Source organism: Propithecus coquereli, unplaced genomic scaffold (assembly GCF_000956105.1).
Source record: "Propithecus coquereli isolate 6110/MARCELLA unplaced genomic scaffold, Pcoq_1.0 Scaffold246, whole genome shotgun sequence".
NCBI lineage: Eukaryota > Metazoa > Chordata > Mammalia > Primates > Indriidae > Propithecus > Propithecus coquereli.
Genome location: NW_012148019.1, coordinates 2,494,788 through 2,514,384, shown reverse-complemented (window position 1 = coordinate 2,514,384; position 19,597 = coordinate 2,494,788). Strand labels below are relative to the sequence as shown.

Below are 19,597 nucleotides of genomic sequence, written 5' to 3'. Positions count from 1 at the left end.
GTTCTGTTGTTGATGGACATTCTGGCTATTATTTTGCTATTACACAATGCCACCATTAATGTTTTTCTGCATGTTTTCAAATGCACATATGTAAGTTTCTCTAGGGTATATGCCTAAGAGTGGAATTGCTGAGTTATAGGAAATGCACCTCTTCAGCTATACTAGATAGTGCCAAATTAATTCCAAAAGTGCTTGTTCTAATTTACTCTTCTGTCATAAGAATATAAGGATTCAAGTTGTGCTTTCTTTTTGCCTTTTGTTCATTGAAGAAATGTTTATTGAACATTTGTAGCAGTACATAAAAAGACAAAAAATCCTGCTCTCAGGGAGTTTATATTTTAGTGGAGAAAAATAGCTAAAATATGTAATATAGCAAAGGTATCTGTTTATGGAAAAAAAAAATAAAGCAGGGGGAGCGGGTGTTATGTCACTGCTCTTAGAACCGTATGGGTCGTTAGAGGCTAAAGGGATGCAGTGTAACTCCACTGTTGTGGGGGTTTATTCGTCATCTATCTGTACCATGACTAGGCGCCCAAGATTTAATTCAGCAGCTGAAACTTCCACTCTGGTGACTCTTGTCAACAGACCCTCAGGAAATCTGTTATGTCCTACGCTATCACCACCAAGCATAAGGTCATTGAGTCAGGAACCCTACTTTTTGTCCACTATGCCTGAGGAGCTGAATTGGCAGCCCTCACCCACACATTGTTACCTAACCTCAAAAAGCACGTCAGAATGTGCGCTGTGTCTCCTCCTCTGGGGCGCCCGTCAAAACATGAACCCCATGTGTGGCAGTGTCAGAGGCTCTTCAGTTGACTTTTAAACTTGCCACTCTAAAATCTGAGAATCACAGCCATTATTAACAGTCTGTAAGGAAAATCCTTTGGCTGACCACAACTAAGGCTGTAACTACTGTTTTTCAGGCCAGATCTTTATACAGTTTTAACACCTACATCCTCCTATGTATGTCCCTTATTACTCTCACAGGATTGATCCTCAGAATTTACAAAATGAACACTGTAAAAAGTTAGGGTATATATTTTAATCTGATAATCTGTGATACACTCCAGGTGGCCATCTAGTTGTTTCCATACATCCCGCTGCCCCATCTAGTTTACCTACTACATTCAGTGTCATGAGGGGGAGGACAAAGACGACGATGGCATCTATAAATTCTAACCGATTTACTGTTTATTTTCCAAGAATAGCTCAGAACTGCTCAGGACTATGCCTTACTTGCCTTCTCAAACTGACAATGTAAATAAATAAACCAATAAAGATAAATGTGAGCAGTGAGACCTGCCCCTTTTCTTTTCTTTTTTAGTGATCAAAAGGGTTTTATCCAGCTTCCGATGGTTAGCTTTTAAGAATATTATCTAATAATTTTGTAAGCTTTTTCCCGGGTGGATTGAACCCTATTAGGGAAAAGCCGTCATTGTTAATGTTACCCATACGTCATGGGAATACCATTTATGGCACCCATTTCACAGGAAATATATACAGGAGATCTCAAAGTTTTACCAAGTTAAACGTGATTACACAGACTTAACTACTCCCAGTGTGCAAAAGGAGTAGAAGAAATACAGTCCTAAAAAAATAAGCTAGTCCTAGTACAAAGTTTAAATAATCCAGCACCCTTCCTAGTGCTCATATGAGCGTAAGAATAACTCTTAACAGATAAATTGATTTTTATCCATGTTAAATTGTCATGGGGTAGAGACATTTCTCATCCACCTTGACTGACCCAAATAATTTCTAAATGCGTGTTTCTAATATTGTGAGCAACTGCAAAACCCATATGAGTCGTCTGAAGTTTTATCATTTACAGGTATGTGACGCATTCCCAGATCCTCCAGCCAACTCAACATCAGCTCCTTGACTGGGTCCTGATTAAGATCCTCCCAAGACAGACTTCATCGGATCTACGCTCAAGAGGACTCTACCAGGTTTTCCTGACCCCCCCTACATCGCTATAAAGTGCCAAGGCCTTAAGACTTGGGTATATGTATTACAACGGCAAGAGTGCCAGCGCCAGCAAAAGATCCATTGGACCTGTCAGCTCCTCTGTTTCACCGAGCAGACATAATCTTACCAAGAAAGCAGAGTAAGCCAAGTGCCTCTGTGTGACACCACCACCAGCTGATAACAAAAAAAAAATAACTAATTTAGCCTAGAGCCTGTCTCTTCTTGAGAAGCTGGGATTTGAAGGAGCTATTCTGAGATCTGTGCTACTAGTAAGTGACTAATAACATTGTAAGTGACTGATTAACGTTATAGACTGGATTGGTCCCTGAGTTCAGAGACTGAGTTGCAATTGAGTGAAAAATAGACAACGAAATCTTGAAGAATTGCACAGAGGTGCAAGCCAAATTTAACCCTCTCCAAGTAATGTTGGTTGAACTGAGAAATCGCTAAACCAAACCTGTATTAGGACTGGTTACTTTGGTGTCTCTCTTTGTCATTGTTGCCTCTGGCTGTTACATTGCTCCCTGTGTTGTCTTTCTAGATCCAGATGTTCTCAGATAATTCACATTGCCCTGATTGTGGACAGCAGTGGTTCCCTAGTTTAGAACTAGGCCATTGGTTGTACCAAACCGAACTTGTCGAAAATGAATGTTACCAAGTATTCTTAGACCGTATTAATAGAGCTGATTATTGCCCTGAGTGTTATCCTGATAATCCTGCTAATAGAAGCCTTGTTCTTCCGTGGTCTTTCCCACTTGAGTGGGCTCCCCAAAATCTCACCAGGTGGACCTTTGAAAAAGCTTGCCATCCATTTCTTCTGGGTCCTCCACTGGTTAGAAAAAGAATACATGACTCTAGACTAGCTGGTTTTAACCCTGCATTACAGTTAATCTTGACCAGAACAGATAAAACCTTAAATAAAAAACTTGGCCAAAGCAAGTAACTTCTCCAACAGTCAAAATCATCAAGTTCTAGAGGGTTTTGTGCTAGTAGCCCAAGGAAAATGGAAAAAATAACTCATTTCTAACTCTAACCCACACCGTCACTACTTTAGGGAACTGCTTAAATCATTGGATCTGCTTCTGTGGCCTACACGTGTTTTGTTCAGCCTGAATTTAGTCAGTATTCGAGCCAGACTGTTCCTGTAGAGCTAGACTAATCCATATTCCCCATAAGCGATGTTGTGAACTATCTTACCACCCCTAAAAAGTTCCACAGCCTAATTACTGACGAATGCTAGGTTGTCCTAGAAGGGGGGCCCCACACTGTGCTGCACTGTGGGATTTTAAGGGTAACTTTTGTAGGAATGCATTCTTGTTGAAGCTGGATCCTAGATTATTCCAGTAAATATTAATAAGAACTGTATTCTAAATTCCACATCTTACACACTGATCAGTGATGGTATACATTTTTATATATATATATAAATCTGTTCATATATAACCATTTATTCATCATTGACTCTGGCCCATCCTCAGTGTGGCTGTGATGTTGGTAACTGGTCACTGTCAGAGAAATCACATTGTATGAGGCAACACATGCACAGGTTATGTAAAAACATGCAGAAATATGCCACCTGTCTACACTTTGCTCTGCATAAACAAAGACTGACCTTGTGATGAGTGAATTTGCAATGTCCTCCCCTGGACGTGGAAAAGTACCTGTGTGAGATACATGACAAAAGGAATTATCGAGCCTGACTCCATATGTGTTATGAACAGTCTAGAGGAAGCAACTTTCTTAGAACTAAGAAAGTCTTGCTGAACATTGGCCGCATTCTAGATTTTTCCTGTTCATGAAAATTATGGAACCAGAGTTGGGGTTAAGCAACTTAGAGCTATTGAAAACAACTCAGAGGCCACTGAACAATTTTTAAATTACACTTAAGATGCTAGGTATCTAGTGCTAGCATATTACCTCAACAATGTTATCAAGGACCCAAGTTCTTTCTCTCTTTCCCTGGGATCCTTGACATGTTTGCTTTTTGTCCTTATGGTGGTTTCTTTAATGAGTACAGTATGGCTTGTTGCACCAGATATTTTAATCCCAGGCAAAGGCTAGAAGTAGGAAGCAAAAGGCTTTCTCCTTTGAAGTCTATCTTTTATTTGGGAATAAAGTCTTTCCCCAAGGTTCATAGCAGGTTTCTTCCTAACATCTCATGAGAAGGTACTGGTTCACAAGGGAGCCTGGGAAAGCTGGGCGGAGGTGAACAGGATTAGCATTGCCTGGGTAGGGTGCATTGCCTCCACTGGTAAAATTGGGGCTCTTTTAGGTAGGGAGGAGGGGGAAATGAATGACTGTCGGTGTGCAACATCATACTTGCCACACGTTGTGAAACTTAAGTTATTTGTTGGTCTGTGTAAAGAATGTACCCCAGAGACCCATCCTGTACCTGCCTTATGTCTATCGTGATGGAGGTTCTCTCCTGTTACCTTGCTAAATAAACTGTGTGGGCTGCTGAATTGAGTGAAGACTAGTTAGTTTGTCATTAACCGTTAATTAAGAACTCCTTCACTATGCTAAAGCTCTTCCTATAAAGTGAAAATTTACTTCGAGATAGTGCTTTTGAGGACTGTGATGTGATCAATATTATTGTCCCCTAAATTTTTTCAATTATTAGAGAATGCTTATGCTACAAGGACACACACTAAGAAACACTATATATGTGTGAAATTTTAGACAGAATAGAGAAAAGGTCTTTATTTTAACCAATCTCTCCTTTAAATAGTAAGGTCTATTGAAAAGGACTTATACCATTGATCTCCCAAATCAATTCCTAAGCAGTGCCTTGGAGAGCTTACTAAAAAATGCAGATTTCTTGGTTTACTATAGACATTTTTTCCTTAGGTGGTTTGTAGGGCCCAGGAATCTGCATATTATAATAGCCCCTCAGGAGAGTCTTACACAGGTGCTCTGTGGACCCTACTTTGAGGAACACTGTCGGAGCACATCCGTAGTGTTCGCTTACCTGGCTTTAAAGAATGGGAGCTGAGACTCGTAATACAGCAAGGCGGTAATATTTACTGTACTTTCCTGTGCTGGCAACATGCTTCATGTCAGACTGAAGATCACTGTTGATATTTTAGGTCATAGCACAGCCACGGTTTTCCTCATTAATTAAACTAATCAGAACTGTCCTAGTCCTCCTCACAAACAGTTGTTTGGTGTCATGAGCTACATGAGTAAGCAAGAGAAAGGGATCAAAAATGCTAATTTTAATATTAAGGGTACCTTGCCTTCAAACATGATTATATTATCATCCCTGTTACATGGTTAGTTCCCAAAAACTAGCATCATGCAGAGCTCATACAACTGAGCAAAGGAGAAAATTTAGGGTGGCTTTGCAGCTTTTCAGCTTAGATCTTTTTCGTATGCCTTCACGTGGCTTAAAATATTGCAGATTCTAGAATACTCCATAGTTGATGTGAATAATGAATTTTATTAAAATATAAGTAGTGTGTTGTTAAAAGTAATTCTCACAACAAATGATCTGGGGGTTATCTGGTGTTTTAGATTATGTAAGTCGTATTAGTCTCTATTTTTATAGTGTGGAAGAATTGATAATATTATACATAATGGTAGCATTTCTAAAATGACCATTTTAACTACTTCTTTTACTCTGTGGCAGACCTGGGAGTGGACGGGTTAATGGAAACATGCTGAAGCAGACTGGGAAGAAAATACATCCACCAAAAGGGTGGGGGTTCTCATGGGGTGTGGGTGGCTGAGGTGAGACTCATCACTAAGTTACAGGAGGAGAAAGTGCCGGCGAATGCAAGTCCATGGCATCCAAACACTGTGGCAGTCGCATGTCACAGCTGTCTGTGAAAGTAAGGTGAGCCGCAGTCCTGTCACCTCTCTAATCTCCCATGGCAGCCCTTGATTCTCCATGCAATTTTGGGGACATAGCTTGAAAACTGCTTTTTATAGGGGAAAAATAATGACCTTGCCACTAGCTAGGCTTGTATTCTAATTCTGACACTACTAAATGACTCTGGGCATTTTAACCTCTCTGTATCTATTTTCTTCGTCTGTGAAATCGGTTGTGTAATAATACCTTGCACTGCTGTGGGGTTTAAATGTGTTAGCGTGTGCCAGTCACGGCACAGAGTGAATCTGTAGGACTAGGAGGGGTACAGGGCAAAAAGGCAAAAGTTAGAACTAGGAAATAATGTAGAGTTTTAGAACAGGGATTAAAACCAGTTGTTAGAATGTGGTGCTGAATTATTTAAAAACTTGTTAAATCTCTCCCAGTGAAGGACAAGATTGGTCTTGGGACTGAGGTTGAGCCTATATTGTGTCAGATGGTCTTAGGTATAAGGATCAAGAGGCCTGGAGGGGTGGATGGACCCAAGGTAGATCCTTGTCATATTTTTTAGGTCCATTTAAAATCTAATTACAGTAGATGTAATTGCTGTGTGATTTATTACATCACTTGAGACTTTCCACAGCACTGAAATAAGCAGGTTGAGAAAAGGTGAAGGATATGTGCAAATTTACTCAGGTTATAGGTGCTAGAGTCACAATTAAAACCTAGATTTGGCCTGGGTGTGGTGGCTCACATCTGTAATCCTGGCGCACTGGGAGGCCGAGGAGGGAGGATCGCTCGAGGTCAGGAGTTTGAGACCAGCCTGAGCAAGAGCGAGACCCCATCTCTACTAAAAATAGAAAGAAATTATCTGGACAACTAAAAATATATATAGAAAAAATTAGCCGGGCATGGTGACAAATGCCTGTAGTCCCAGCTACTCAGGAGGCTGAGGCAGGAGGATCACTTGAGCCCAGGAGTTTGAGGTTGCTGTGAGCTAGGCTGATGCCACGGCACTCTAGCCCTGGCAACAGAGCGAGACTCTGTCTCAAATAAAAAAAAAACAACAACTAGATTTAAGTATTCCATGGAGCGCTTTGTAGTGTGTTTAATATAAGCTTTTTTAAGGTGTCATGGTTAAAAGCTTAGGTCCCACAGCCAGACTACCTGAGTTCAAATCCTGACTCTGCCCTTAGCATTTGTGTGTTCCTGGGTAAGGTTCTTAACCTTTCTATATCTCAATTTCCTTATCTGTAAAATAGTAGGAATATTAATAGTCCATACCTCATAAGATTGTTATAAAGATTAAATGAGTTTATACATAGTGCTTTGAATCCTGCCTGGCATGAAGAAGGCACTCAATAAATATTAGATTTTATAGTTGTTGTGTATGCTTTATATGTTATTTCTTTCCACAGCAGGATTGTAAATTGTTTGAGGGTCAAGCTATGTTTCTTTTTATCCCTAGAGCCTAAAATGGCATCATTCACTAAAATAAAAGTGTTTAAAAATAAAAAAAAGATATATACTTGTACCCTTACTACCTACATTAGTCATGATGGCATTTACGTCTAAACTGCCATCCTGGAATTAATGATTCTTTTTTGATTTTCTTAGTTGCTAAGCTTATAATTTCCTTCTCTATTAAAAAAAAATTAAACCTCTGTGCTTCCTGATACCTACTCCTTCCTCCCCTCAGGTTCTGCCTAGGTTTTCTTCTCCGCTTCTTTTTGCTGGTCCCCATGGCAACACTAGCAGTTTACAGGACGGAGTGGAGAATGGGTAAAGTCCTGCCGCTCTCTCAGCCCCATCTTGTCTCACGGACGGCTTTTCCTGTCCTCTATCCTCCCGGCTGGCGGTGACACGATGAATGGTGGGCTGTGGTGGGAGTGAACCTCTGCAGTGCGAGGCCATTGCATGTGGGCTCAGAGTTACCATTCCAGGCCTTTCCTTTTCATGCTTTTCCTACAGAGGCCAATGTAGTTTATTACTCATTTTTAAAAATCATTATCTACGTCAAAGACACAGAAAAATGCAGAGAATAACAAGCACCTGTGTACCTAGATCTAAACTATGTTAACATTCTGCCATAGTTAACCTCAGTTCTTTTTGTTTTTTAAGAGACTTTACATATACTGTTGAAATCTGCTTGTTCTTGGAGAAGCAAGCACTAAATGGAAGTTGATGTGTACCCTTTGCATTTATGTGTTTATTTTTTATTATAAATTTATATGTGTGTAAACAATGCACACAGTGACAGAATTAAATACTTTCAAAACTTTTTTAGCATCAAATTCACATGTAAGCATGTAATATGTATCAGTTTGCAGTTACCCTTAGAACACTTAATTTTATATGTTGGAGACTCCTGAACTTGGCTGTGCAGAGGGCGTCTGGTGCACCACATGGTGGCACCTACCGGATTGTCAAAGAATTTACTGCTGTCCAGTGAGATGAAGCAGAAAGGGTAATTCTTTTTTTTTTTTTTTTTTTGAGACAGTCTCACTCTGTTGCCCTGGCTCGAGTGAGTGCCATCGCGTCAGCCTAGCTCACAGCAACCTCACACTCGTGGGCTCAAGCCATCCTACTGCCTCAGCCTCCCGAGTAGCTGGGACTACAGACATGTGCCACCATGCCCGGCTAATTTTTTCTATATATTTTTAGCTGTCCAATTAATTTCTTTCTATTTTTAGTAGAGACGGGGTCTCGCTCTTGCTCAGGCTGGTCTCGAACTCCTGACCTTGAGCAATCCACCCGCCTCGGCCTCCCAGAGTGCTAGGATTACAGGCGTGAGCCACCGCGCCCGGCCAGAAATGGTAATTCTTAAAGGAGCACAGGGCATCCACGTTTGCAGAGGGAACAGTGAGGCAAATCTGTGTCCCTCTTTAGAGAAGTTCCAGGAAATCGAATTAAGCAAAGCATTTCCCTGAGCCTACAATTCAGCGCATTCTCCATAAATGGAGAATAAAACCCTGTGGCTTTAACCTGTTACAAGCCCTGATGGAGACAATTAAAGCAAAAGGACGCAAGTTCTGTTGCAGATTTCAGGGTAACAGGGAAGTGGAGATGACATTGATGAGGTTAAATTTTTTTAAGTAGAGAAATGAACCTTTATTACCTCCACATACGGGGCACTGAAAACCAACATTTCACAACTGAACTTGTAAGGGATTCACTGAAATAAGTGTCTTTTGTGCAGCCCACAGGTCTTCATCAGATCCTTATTGCAAAGGATGCCATCAAAGGTATCTTTTTTCACATATGGTTGTGGAAGGATTTTTTCCTACAGACAAAAAGTCCCAACAGCTCCATTCTCCATCAGGATGAGGCTCTGCCTCACGTCCATTATCCAGTCCAGCACTGGGTTCCTCGTGAGCACGTTTCCTGGTGGCGAGTGGACAGTGTTCAGACGATCGACCTGCCACTGGAGCAGTGGCTTCCAGATCTCCCTGCTGTCCCACCACGTGGCCTTTCGTGAGGATGTGCCAAGTACCTTCCTGTTTGTCCCCTTCCTTGCAGCGGCAAACAGTGGTGTCTAAATGCAGTGGGCAGGACTGATGTGTGCTCGGTGACAGGAAAGGCTCATGTCAGCATTTGTAAGATAATGGAAATACCTGTTCTGGCTGCTTTGCAGATTCTTTTTTATTTTAAGCTCGTAACCAAGGAATACATTTTTGAAAGCATTCAGTTCTGTTTGTTTTCAATAAAGTTTACTGAGGAAAATCTACATACAGTAAACATACGGATTTTAAGTTTGATGACAAATGGAACCACCGCCTCAGTGAAGGTGAAACATTCCATAACCTCCTCAAGGTCTCCTTGCTGTTTTCCAATCCATACTCTTCCTTCCCGTAACCGCTAACCTGTTTTCTGTTACTGTTGGTCGTAATCATTTGCCTGTTCGAGAACTTCATGTACGTGGAATCATTCGACGTACACTTTTATGTGTGGCTTCTTTCGCTAATTTTTTAGATTCATCCAAATCTGAAAGGGAGGACAGGGAACGCTCCAAATCTGAGGCATTTCTAAGTGTTCACACCACCAGAAAGAAGAGTCTGTCCTTAGCTCCTCCCTTCTCTTCCAGTGTACATGCACCGTCACTGTTCATACAGTCGTTCATTTTTTATGTTCTTTTAAATTAAAATATGGAGTTGCTACTCTACACTAGGTACTGTGCTGGGCTTTCGGGATCAAAATTTTTAATTGGTAAAATCTAATTTTACCCAAGAGTACTGTGAGAAAAACACAAAGAAGGCTAGTTAGCTGGCCCCTGAGCTAGGCTATCAAAAAAATGTAGCACTTCACAAAGCCCTTAAATATGTTTCTTTGTATTTCAATCCTCATAGCAATCCTCAATCTTATTTTTACAGGCAGTGAAAGTTAAATAACTTACTGATCAATTTGTTTTTGACAAAAAATAAGATTTAACTATAAAATGATACTCAGTTTTTATTGCTTATAAATTGCTTTGGATTTTGATTTGTATGAAGTTCATAATAATTTTTCTTTATCTGTCTTTTTGGAGAATTGCATAAAAAGGCATCGTATAAAGGGATCTCCGTGTCCACATTTTACCAAAAGATACTTCCAGAAGACCATGAGGGCGGCAGTCCAAATATGTGTTTCCTAGTACCTGAAGGCAGCCCTGTGCATTGTTACTTGTTAATGAGTGGATGCCTTTGATAGGCAGACAATGAGAAAATTATATGGGAAAGAAATCAAAGATAAAAGGAAATATGCAGTGATTGTCATAGCACTGACTTAAATTTCTAATCTTAGAATTTTTTTTTTGGAACTTCCATTTCAGTCTATTCGCTTTACGATTCTGGACACTTGATCTTATTTTTTATACTTCTTCAACTATACTGGAATGTATTAAGAGATTATGATATCCATGCAAGGATAATGATAGTCTGTATCTTTTTTTTGTTTTAGTCTGCGATTTGGAGTATGAATCTCATGACACTGGAAAGTAGTTTTTCTTTACTAAAAAAGTTTCAGAGAGGAAATATTCCTCACACTAAACAGATTTAATAAAGCTGAAATTGGCATTTCCCCCTTGTACGGATAAAAAGTCATTTAATTTTTTTCATTTTATTTTAGTCACTATATGTATGCCTTGTTCCCTGGGTCCTCGGGAAGCATGAGTCTGTTGGGACTTGGGACAAGAAGAAAACAAGACGTCTTCACAAGGAAAATCAGACACTAAAACCACCACCCCAGACTCTGCAGAGAGAACACAAACATGACCGACAGTGGACTTGGGGAGCCCCAAGAGGGTAAGACTAGTTTGTCCAGCACTGACATTCGCCTGCAGGAAAACAGGCTGTGCTTAGAGAGAATCTCTGATGACTGAACCTGAAGTTTTGAAGTAAAAAAGCTAATCAAGTGGATTAATTTGCATTATTATTATTCTTTAATATTTACTGAATTTTACTGTAATACCAGACCCTAATTATAAGGAAGATAATTGTTTCAGAGACTCCAATAGTAGGGACCTATAATATTGGAAAAATACAATGCATCTTTTAAAAAGCTGATCTTTAGATCTGTAAAATAAAAAAAGGACTGTGCTATATTTAGAGGGGATATTTCAGTTACAGGTAAGAGTGAAATTTAAGTTCTTTATCCTGCTTATATGTATATGTAGGAGATATAGGTAAAATATGAAATAGATTTTTCAGAAGAGAAAGGACACTTATTTAAAAGTCTTTTTATTGGCTGGGTGCAGTGGCTGGTGCCTGTAGTCCCCAGCTGCTCGGGACGCCGAGGCAGGAGGATTGCTTGAACCCCGGAGTTCACAACCAACCTGGGTGATACAGCGAAACGAGCCCACCCCCACAGCTTGCACCCTCCTCAAAAACCCACAAAAACAAAAAATCTTTTTATTATGGAAGTTTTTAAGTATTGTAAAAGAACAGTATGGTGAACCTGCCATGTACTCAACATCCAGCCTCAGCTGTTACCAATATAATGCTGATCTTGTTGCCTGCCCCGGATTATTTTAATGTAAGTCCAAGACATAATATCAGTTTATTTTATTTGTAAGTACTTTAGCTTACATTGCCAAAAGATAGATTGTTTTTTTAAAAACATAACTAAAATATCTTACAGAAAATTTCTGGCTGTCTCTGGCTCATGTGTGTAATCCATCCTTGCACTTTGGGAGGTCGAGGAGGGCGGATAGCTTGAGGCCAGGAGTTTGAGACCAGCCTGAGCAAAATAGCTAGAGACCTTGCCTCTACAAAAATATTTTTAAAAAATTAGCTGGGTGTGGTGGTGTGTGCCTATAGTTCCAGTTACTCTGGAGGCTGAGGCAGGAGGATCACTTAAGCCCAGGAATTTGAGGTTGCTGTGAGTTATGAACGTGCCACTGCACTCAAGCCTCCAACAGAACGAGACCCTGTCTCAAAAACAGAAAAAGAAAAAAAAGGAAATTTCGAACGTGATATAAAAGTAGAGAGAGATACTAAGTGAACCTCCATGTACCCATTAAAGAGCTTCATCTGCTCTCAGCTGATGGTTGTCATTGTCTCATCTGTACTGCCACACTCCTCTGTTCCCCATGTCGTTTAACTGAGGCAGATTCTAGACATCCTGTAATTTTAGCCATAAATACTTGAATATGTATCTCTAAAAGATGAGGATTCTTTTTAAAAAACATAATCACAGTACCTTTATCATACTTAAAAAGATGAATAATAATTCCTTAGTATCATCAAAATATCTGGCATCCAGTCTTTTGTCTCTTGAAATTTGCCCCATTGTGGGTTTGGCTGATTACATTCTTGAGGCGTAATTTAGTGTATTTCTTTATCCCTGTATTTCTTAGAAACTGGTAGTTCTAGAAGCTTTATCAGATTCAAGATCAGTTGTTTGGGAAGAACACTTAACAGGTGATCTAGTGTACTTCGTAATGCATTGTATTGGGAGGTTAATGACATCTGGTTTTTCCCTGTTTTTGTGATATTGATTGATCGATGGGTTTAGCAGTTGTCAGTCTGGTTCATCCATTATAAAATTCCCCATCAGCCTTTTGCATAATGGTTTTAACTGCCATTGATGATCATTGCCTTTCATTAGGGAAGAAGATTTTTTTAATATAATGAAAAGTTGGTTCTATCACTCAGAATTTTTATATTAGCATTATTTGTCAAATTTATTAACATGATAATAAATTTGATTTAATCACCTTTAGAGGGAGCCAAGAGAAATAATGTTTAGGAAGAGTGCCTTGTAAACCATGAAAATCTATGTAAATATTATTAATCAGGGACCTTGTTAAAGTACAAAAATATGGGTAATTATTTTTCATTAAAAATTATACATTTTTATCTCATAGACTCTCAAAAGGATTTGCAAAGTGATCCATCAATAAATTCTCAGGCACAGGAGACCACAGTCACAGAAAGTACCACTGAAGAAGCTCAGACGCCACACCCTGCCTCTGGTCTTAACACAGACCACCAAGAGATAGAAACAATACATCCAGAAAGTGCAGATACAGTTGATGAATCAGAAAGTCCCGATGAAACAAATCTTGGGGACTATCCAAAGGATAAAACAGAATGTGGGAACAACCAGAGCTCTCAGGATGGAGAACAAGGGCATCAGGTCCCTTCAGAAAGTCTGGGTGAAGAACCCTCAGATCCAGATCCTGACGGTTCTGCAAGTGGTAAGGAAGGAAGAGCAGACACACACTTAGAGAGCAGCTCTGCAGCTGTCCCTGAGGAAGTGAGTGACAGAATTGGAGCTTCTCAGGAGCCATCTGCTGCAGGAATACAGGCGGCCCAGAGTCCTGGCCATTCCGGGGTGGGTCTTGAGAGCCAGGATACACTGAGGAGGCGACTGCTGCTACCAGGTGAGAGAACCCACTGAAACACTATCCTCTTGTGTATTGCTCTGTTACTGAGAACACAGCAAAAGTCAAGGGCCTTTTTAGAGAACTTTTATCTGTCTTTCATAGGGATTAAGGCCTTTGGGCTTTACCCGAGGTAACACAAAGCATTATGGCCGAGTTGAGATTAGAATGAGATTCTCATCTCCTAGAGTAGCTCATTCCACCACAGGAAGTTGCTTCCTACCCATAAACTGCATTCTTAACAATGTTTTTACTTACTGTTTATATTAACATTAAGGCAATATGACAAAAAGGGGCATGACTTTTAAAAAATTTGCCCCTGGCCTTTTCATTATTTCTTATGAGAATATTTTGACTTACAATTTTAAACATCTATTACTGTTGGGGAAACTAAATGTTATGTAAGTCAAGAGATGGGCATATTTTAAAATAAACATTAATGGTATGGTATCCTTAGGTCAGTCATATTTCAGTTTTTTAGGACTTTGAGCAAATCTGTTAATTGCTTTATACCTGATTTTCCCTGCTTGCATATTAAGGGGAACAAGCACATCTTCCCTCATGAAGGTAAGAGTTGAAGTTGCTCAATCCTTCCTTAGGACTCAAGAGATGTGGAGTCTAATTGGGGCCCTGCAACCTGCTCACTTGAGTGACCTTGGGCAAGTCTCTTAACTGCCTGGTCCTTTAGTGTCCTATTTGTAAAATGAAGAAGTCGGATGAGATGATGTCCGGGACATTCTGTTTGTCAGAGACTTGACCAAGTGCTAGTAATTCATGTTTCACTGCAAACCAGTGACTGGTCTCCAATGTGTGTTTCATTCACCAGTCGTTAGAATGGTCCATGACTTCGGTGTCCCTTTCATTCATAGTGTGTCTCTGGCGCCTGGCACAAAGAAACAACTTTCGGAATGTTTATCGAATGAGTAAATGTGATTTGTATAGACCATTATCTGCCATCAGAATTTCACCATTATGCAGGTTCATTGTGAGTAGAGAAAGAAAATGCTGCTTAAAACATGCAATTTATGTGTGGGAAGCAATTTAGCTTAGTGGAATGAGCTAATCTATAGTCTAGGACTGTGGTCCCAGCACTGCTTCCCGGCCTGTTAGGAACCGAGCCACCCAGCAGGAGGTGAGCAGCAGGCCGTTCAGCGAACAGCCTCACATCATGGCAGAAGCTCTGCCTCCTGTCAGATCAGCGGTGACATTAGATTTTCATAGGAGCAAAAGCTGTACTGTAAGCTGTGTACGCAGAGGATCTAGGTTGCGGCTCCTTATGAGAATCTAATGTCTGGTGATCTGAGATGGAGCTGAGGCGGTGATGCTAGTGCTGGGGAGCGGCTGCAAACACAGATGATCATTAGCAGAGAGGTTTGACTGCCAATGAATGTAATGCGCTTGGATCATCCCCAAACCACGCCCTGCCCCAGAACTCCCCTATCCTCCTCCCATGGAAAAATCGTCTCCTGTGAAACCTGTCCCTGGTGCCAAAAAGGTTGGGAACCACTGAAGGAGGTAAGAAACCTCACTCTGATCTCAGCTCAGCCACGTCTTTATGGGACCTTGGATGAGGCTCTTAACATCCTTGGACCTTTTTTCATGTTGGGTTAAGGAGGAGGTTGGAGTCGGTGTTCATTAAAGATTCTTTCAGTCCTTAAATTCCATGATGTGATATTTTAAGAACCTGTTTTTTGGTATGATATGAACTCTCCTCTATAGGTTAAGATGATTCTACTTGTCTGTGCTGATAGAGGTACCTGGCTGGAGTCAAGCCCGTGTCTAGATTCTGGAGTGATTTAGCTCAGAGTGCTATAGAGTGTTGCCATTTATTTCACTCACATATTTTAAGATTGACGTGCTTACCCTGCACCTATATTTTTACATATTTTATAAATTTTCTTCACCTTATATTCCTTGCCTTATCTCCTTCCCTACGAGTTCCAAACTTTCTTTCGTAAGCTATTTTGCAAGTGTACAGTAATGTCTCCTGTCTCTGAACTTAGTGCCTGTTATTTTTTCTACTTGGGGTCTTAGGAAGCCGTGTGAGACTGGAGTCAGGGCACCATTGCCCTGTAATGTTGAATCTCGTGTATGGTGAACATTCCTTAAATCCCTTCTGAATTGTGCACATTTTGCTGGGTCACACTGTAGACAGGTTTGGCTACAATATTAGAATACCTATTTCTTTATCTTTGATGTACGGGGCAGCGAGGAATTGTGAATGTAACAGCATCCTTGAATGAATTTCACAGCACTTCCTCTTGTTTTTCTAAGCAGAGTAAAAGTAACAGTGAGCCTTTAAGTAAATGACAAGAAAAAAGTTAGCTTTGTATAAAAGAAAATTTTATGAAGTATAAAAATTCTCTTAGTCAATTATTTGGGCTGGTGAGAGATACAAAGGTATGCACACTGTCAATAGTGTACTGTCTGAAAATAATACTGATCCTTTTTTCCCCCCAGAGGCTGAAAGTCGTCAACCAGAAACAGAAAAATTGGAAGAAAACAAAGAGAAAGCACAAGATGCCATAATAAAGATTAGTAAAAAGGCTTTTTGGAGCTATGGTGAGAACAAATGTGGTTTTACTGCAGTGTTGATTCACATTCAGAAACCCTCAGTGAGAATGCCTAGAAAACTAGCAAATTTGAATAGTTTTAACATGATATTAATATATTTTTTTAAATGTTTGATAGTAAGTCATAGTAAAATAGAGCAATAGAGTTTTAGGGAATTTTTTTCTCTTAAGAATGCTGGCTGATGTTTTGCTGTGCTTAACAGAATGAAAAATTCCCAGAGTAGAAAGGACTAGTCCTAAACAAGAATCTAAAACTGCCTTTCAATTAGAATATTAACTTCTCAAGTGGCATTTTTAAGGTTTGACCCCTAAAAAAAAGTTGTGCTATATAGGTACTTTGAGAAGGTAGAAGAAAATCCTGATAGCTCATTTCTAAATCACTTCATTAATTATAACAACAAATACATAAACTTGGATTTTACCTTTTAACAAGGATATTGTATATTCAAATAATAAAATCTGAGAAGAGATTAGGAAGGGTATTTCTGGCAGACTTTCCTAGCAGAAAGTTTAGATGAGTTAGGCAGAAGAACCTGCCACTTCCAGAGTAGAACCTGACAGCGTCTCTGCTTCGTTCCCGTTTACCACGGGCTTTGTTTCTGACTCATGTTCTAATTTTTTGTTCTTTTTCACAGGCCCCTTCCTTCTTGGCTTCCTGGTTGTGGCTTTTGTGCTAAGTTTTGTTAATAGCTACCATTCACTTCCAGCCCAGCAAGTACCCCAAAATCCAGCTTTGGAGGCCTTCTTGGCTCAGTTCAGCCAGTTGGAGGGTAAATTTCCAGGCCAGAGTTCCTTCCTGTGGCAGAGAGGACGTAAGTTTCTCCAGAAGCACCTCAATGCTTCAAACCCCACTGAGCCAGCCACGGTCATATTTACCGCAGCTCGAGAGGGGAGAGAGACCTTGAAGTGCCTGAGCCACCACGTCGCAGACGCCTACACCTCTTCCCAGAACGTCTCTGCCATTCAGATTGATGGGGCTGGAAGAACCTGGCAGGACAGTGACACTGTCAAGCTGCTGGTTGACCTGGAACTGAGCTACGGATTTGAGAATGGCCAGAAGGCTGCTGTGGTGCACAACTTCGAGTCCCTTCCCGCGGGCTCCACCTTGATCTTCTACAAGTATTGTGATCACGAGAATGCTGCCTTTAAAGACGTGGCCCTGGTCCTAACCGTTCTGTTAGAGGAGGAAACATTAGAGGCAAGTGTAGGCCCAAGGGAAACTGAAGAAAAAGTGAGGGATTTGCTCTGGGCCAAGTTCACCAACTCGGACACTCCCAGCTCCTTCAACCACATGGACTCAGACAAACTGAGTGGGCTCTGGAGCCGCATTTCTCACCTGGTCCTGCCGGTCCAGCCCGTGAGGAACATAGAGGAACAGGGGTGCCTTTTGAAAAGCTAAGCTCAGAGTCGATTATAGAAGGCACAGGCTCATGAAAAAGTTTAAAGGCCTTCAGAAATAGCCTGAAAAGCACAAATGAACTTATGTTAGAAAAAAAGTTTTCATTTTTTACTTTTTGTAAAATCTTTCTAATAATCTAAGCCTCGACAAAGCTAAGAATTGATGACATTTTTTCTTTGCCTTTTCAAGCAAATCAGATTTGAAATACAGCATGGTATCTATAACTGAGGAATATTTTAAATTCCAAGATACAGCAACAAAATCATTGCACAGGAAGATCCTCTTACTTCTCAGAGTAACTACTGAGTGATTTTTGTTTTCTTGAGTGAGACTCTAAAGAACCTTTTAGGTAGTGTTTGAAATCGGACAAAAGTAATTACAATTATGAAGCAATGATAAATTTTAGAAAATTTTTCAATCACGCGTTAAGTATTTTTAAAACTCACTTTAATAATGTAGTTGTGGGATTATATCCTATTCTATTTGTAGTTTTGAGTAGTATGAAAAAAGAAAATCTAAATTTAAACCATCGAAGACTTAACCTAAAAACTTACTATATGTAAAGCACTGTGCTTTTTTTCCGTTAGAGCTAAGAGCAGCTGTGCTCCAAAAATGTCCTGGGCCAGGTGTGGTGGCTCAGGCCTGTCATCCTAGCACTTGGGGAAGCCGAGGCAGGACTGCTTGGACTGTCACCAGGATCCTGGAATGTATTAATTAAGTTTTGGCTTCTCTGTTTCTACGATAAATATGTATATATATATTTTTTATTAAGTCATGTGATTAAAGTATGGAAGGATTTTAGGAAACACTAAGAAGGTATCAGGCTCTTTATTGATACCTAAGAAGATTACAAAGACGTGGGGAAGAATCTATTTGAAAATATCTGCCACTGGCAGGGTGCAGTGGGTCACGCCTGTAATCCTAGCACTCTGGGAAGCCAAGGCAGGCAGATCGTTTGAGTTCAGGAGTTCGAGACCATCCTGAGCAAGAGCGAGACCCCATCTCTACTAAAAAAAAAAATAGAAAGGAATTAGCTGGACAACTAAAAATACATAGAAAAAATTAGCCGGGCATGGTGGCGCATGCCTGTAGTCCCAGCTACTGTGGAGGCTGAGGCAGGAGGATTGCTTGAGCCCAGGAGTTTGGGGTTGCTGTGAGCTAGGCTGACGCCACGGCACTCACTCTAGCCCGCGCAACGGAGTGAGACTCTGTTTCAAAAAAAAAAAAAATACCTGCCACAGGAAAAACACATGAATCTGTTCTAACCGAAGCCTTAAGTTGTGCTCAATTGCATGTAGGGGCTTACCTGGAGGAACAATTTGCATTTGGGACATTGACGAAATCTTACAGTCTATTTCAGAAAAGACCCAAACACAAAGCATAGTGAATGTATTAAATGATATCAATGTCAATCCAATACAAAATCCGAGGAAACTGAAGAAAAATCTACATCCATATTTGGTTTTTTTCTGTATTTCTGGATCTTGGATGCTAGCACTGCATCACACAAAACCAACGGTGCCTTGTGGAGCTGTCATGTTGGCCCGCTGACCTGTGCTACCTCAGATCTGTCTGTAAAGGAACCAGCACGAAATGCATCTGTCTGATCTCTGTGAGTGACTCAGGGCACAGTTGAAACAAAGATTTTTACTCTTCCTTCAGTTGAATATGATTTTTCATCATTTACTTTCAATATAATTTAGAAAAATAAAGTTCTAAAAGTCACAATTCCTTTTTTATTTAACTGTTTATCCTTTTTAAAAACACTTTTCCTTCCATGTATAAGTGCAATCAACTAAGACTATTTTCAGTTTTCTGTCCACTATTTCAAAAACCATTTTAAAAAGAAGCAGTGTAGGCCGGGCGTGGTGGCTCACGCCTGTAATCCTAGCACTTTGGAAGGCCGAGGTGGGCGGATTGTTTGAGCTCAGGAGTTCGAGACCAGCCTGAGCAAGAGCGAGACCCCGTCTCTACTAAAAATAGAAAGAAAT

The 19,597-nt window shown here is 40.3% G+C and overlaps 2 protein-coding genes across 3 annotated transcripts in view; both read left to right on the top strand.

Moving 5' to 3' along the window:
• LOC105812152 (torsin-1A-interacting protein 2-like) overlaps positions 1–18,511 on the top strand; it is a 26,470-nt gene extending 7,959 nt beyond the window's left edge. Inside the window, exons 1-5 of one of the 2 annotated variants that reach the window (XM_012646535.1) lie at positions 2,170–2,234; positions 10,877–11,052; positions 13,116–13,634; positions 16,095–16,196; positions 16,843–18,511. In XM_012646535.1, coding sequence (XP_012501989.1) covers positions 11,019–11,052; positions 13,116–13,634; positions 16,095–16,196; positions 16,843–17,606 — 1,419 coding nt within the window. In that variant the 5' untranslated portion in view covers positions 2,170–2,234; positions 10,877–11,018 and the 3' untranslated portion in view covers positions 17,607–18,511. Of the gene's footprint in view, positions 1–2,169; positions 2,235–10,876; positions 11,053–13,115; positions 13,635–16,094; positions 16,197–16,842 lie in introns of those variants that run through there. The other variant, XM_012646536.1, reaches the window with a different exon arrangement.
• LOC105812154 (torsin-1A-interacting protein 2) lies at positions 2,098–4,421 on the top strand. Its single transcript, XM_012646538.1, has one exon. The coding sequence runs from the start codon at positions 2,513–2,515 to the stop codon at positions 2,906–2,908; it is 396 nt and encodes a 131-aa protein (XP_012501992.1). The 5' UTR covers positions 2,098–2,512; the 3' UTR covers positions 2,909–4,421.
• Positions 18,512–19,597: the final 1,086 nt, after the last annotated feature.

Bases quoted from the DNA above. Each gene is read 5' to 3' on its own strand.
- LOC105812154 (XM_012646538.1), top strand. From the start codon at position 2,513: ATGTTCTCAGATAATTCACATTGCCCTGATTGTGGACAGCAGTGGTTC.